This window comes from Manacus vitellinus, unplaced genomic scaffold, assembly GCF_001715985.3.
Source record: "Manacus vitellinus isolate BGI_N305 unplaced genomic scaffold, ASM171598v3 ctg7180002430711_pilon, whole genome shotgun sequence".
NCBI classification, from domain to species: Eukaryota; Metazoa; Chordata; class Aves; order Passeriformes; family Pipridae; genus Manacus; species Manacus vitellinus.
The window spans coordinates 24,235-26,118 of NW_021938326.1; the positions used below are offsets into that span (position 1 = coordinate 24,235).

The window sequence follows — 1,884 nt, forward strand, 5'->3', positions numbered from 1 at the left end:
GACTCTTTTCCCCTCCACATCTGCAAACATGGAAATGTCCTCCAGCTTCAGGGGAGGTCTTGGAGGAAGAATCTGGAAAAAAGAATTTGTGTCCTTTCTTACACTCAGAGATTGTGATTCCTCATGCACAAACTATCACAGGGAGGATGTTTGACAAATACCTTGCTGCACAAGCTTTTATTTTGTTTAAATGCACACAAAGCATGATTCCTGATTTCTACATTTTGTGGGTGAAAAAAGGAGGTAGAGAGTGAATTATATATGGGATGAAGAATAAAATTTCAGTGTTAATGACATGAACAGAGGGAAAAAACAGGAAAGCCCTCCCACCCCAAAAACTATCAAAAGCTTTAGAAGGCAGGCTGGGCACAAAATGTGTTATACAATGAGTGTTCTGCAGGAGAAAAGAGGCAGTTTATTGCTTCTTAAAAAAATATCCAGTCGTCATTTTCCTTATGGCATCCTTGAGCTCCTGGTTCCTCAGGCTATAGATGAGGGGGTTTACTGCTGGAGGCACCACCATGTACAGAACTGCCACCATCAGGTCCAGGGACAGGGAGGAGATGGAGGGGGGCTTCAGGTGGGCAAACGTGGCAGTGCTGAGGTACAGAGAGACCACAGCCAAGTGAGGGAGGCACGTGGAAAAGGCTTTGTGCCGTCCCTGCTGAGAGGGGATCCTCAGTACAGCCCTGAAGATCTGCACATAGGAGAAAACAATGAAAACAAAACAACCGAAAACTAAAGAGACACCAACCCCAATGAGTCCAGTTTCCCTGAGGTAGCCTGAGTGTGAGCAGGAGAGCTTGAGGATGGCAGGGATTTCACAGAAGAACTGGCCCAGGGCATTGCCCTGGCACAGGGGCAGGGAAAATGTACTGGCTGTGTGCAGCAGAGCAATGAGAAACGCAGTGGCCCAGGCAGCTGCTGCCATGTGGGCACAAGCTCTGCTGCCCAGGAGGGTCCCGTAGTGCAGGGGTTTGCAGATGGCAACGTAGCGGTCGTAGCACATGATGGTGAGGAGGGAAAACTCTGCTCCAAGAAAGAATACAAAGAAAAAGAGCTGTGCAGCACATCCCATGTAGGAGATGGTTGTGGTGTCCCAGAGGGAATTGTGCATGGCTTTGGGGACAGTGGTGCAGATGCAGCCCAGGTCTGTGAGGGAGAGGTTGAGCAGGAAGAAGCCCATGGGGGTGTGCAGGTGGTGGTCACAGGCTACGGCGCTGAGGATGAGGCCGTTGGCCAGGAGGGCAGCCAGGGAGATGGCCAGGAAGAGCCAGAAGTGCAGGAGCTGCAGCTCCCGCCTGTCTGCGAATGCCAGGAGGAGGAACTAGGGCATGGAGCTGCTGTTGGACATTTGCTGCCTCAGGGTATGATTTTCTGTTGAGGAGAAAAAAGGCAGAACTGAATTAGGCCAGAGTCAATCAGCAAAACATCTTGCATGTCTCATAGCAATTCAGCATTCAGGGCCTCTTTTCAGGAAGATCTCTCTGCATCCCTCTCCCTGAGCTCTGGGTTTTCCTGGCTGAAGGGGGCACTGAGAACAGGGACCCTGTAATGGGCTCCTGAGGAATCCTTCTTGCTGTGCAGTGAGAGGCAACTTGGAGCACAGGGTGACCTCCAATTAAATGCATTTGTGATGCATCAAAGTGTTTCCAGAACTGCTGGTCACAGTTTGCCCAAGGGCAAACAGAGGGAGGGGATTTGGAGGACTTGATTTTGTTCCAGTTCCTCCTGCCAGGAGGAGTTTGGATGGTTGAAATCTCTGACATTTCTAATGTACTCCAGGTGAAATCTTGTGAGTCCTGAGAGGCAAAGGAGTGGTCTCTTGGTGCAGAGACAAGAGCTGGCCATCTTTGCTGTTCACAGCTGCCCCTGGCTGGCAGC

The 1,884-nt window shown here is 50.5% G+C and overlaps 1 protein-coding gene across 1 annotated transcript; it reads right to left on the minus strand.

The window, feature by feature from the left end:
* Positions 1-415: 415 nt before the first annotated feature.
* On the minus strand, positions 416-1,354 carry LOC115307126 (olfactory receptor 14J1-like). Its single transcript, XM_029957936.1, is given in 1 exon segment — positions 416-1,354. A coding segment is annotated over 1 exon segment (939 nt).
* Between the last annotated feature and the right edge of the window lie 530 nt (positions 1,355-1,884).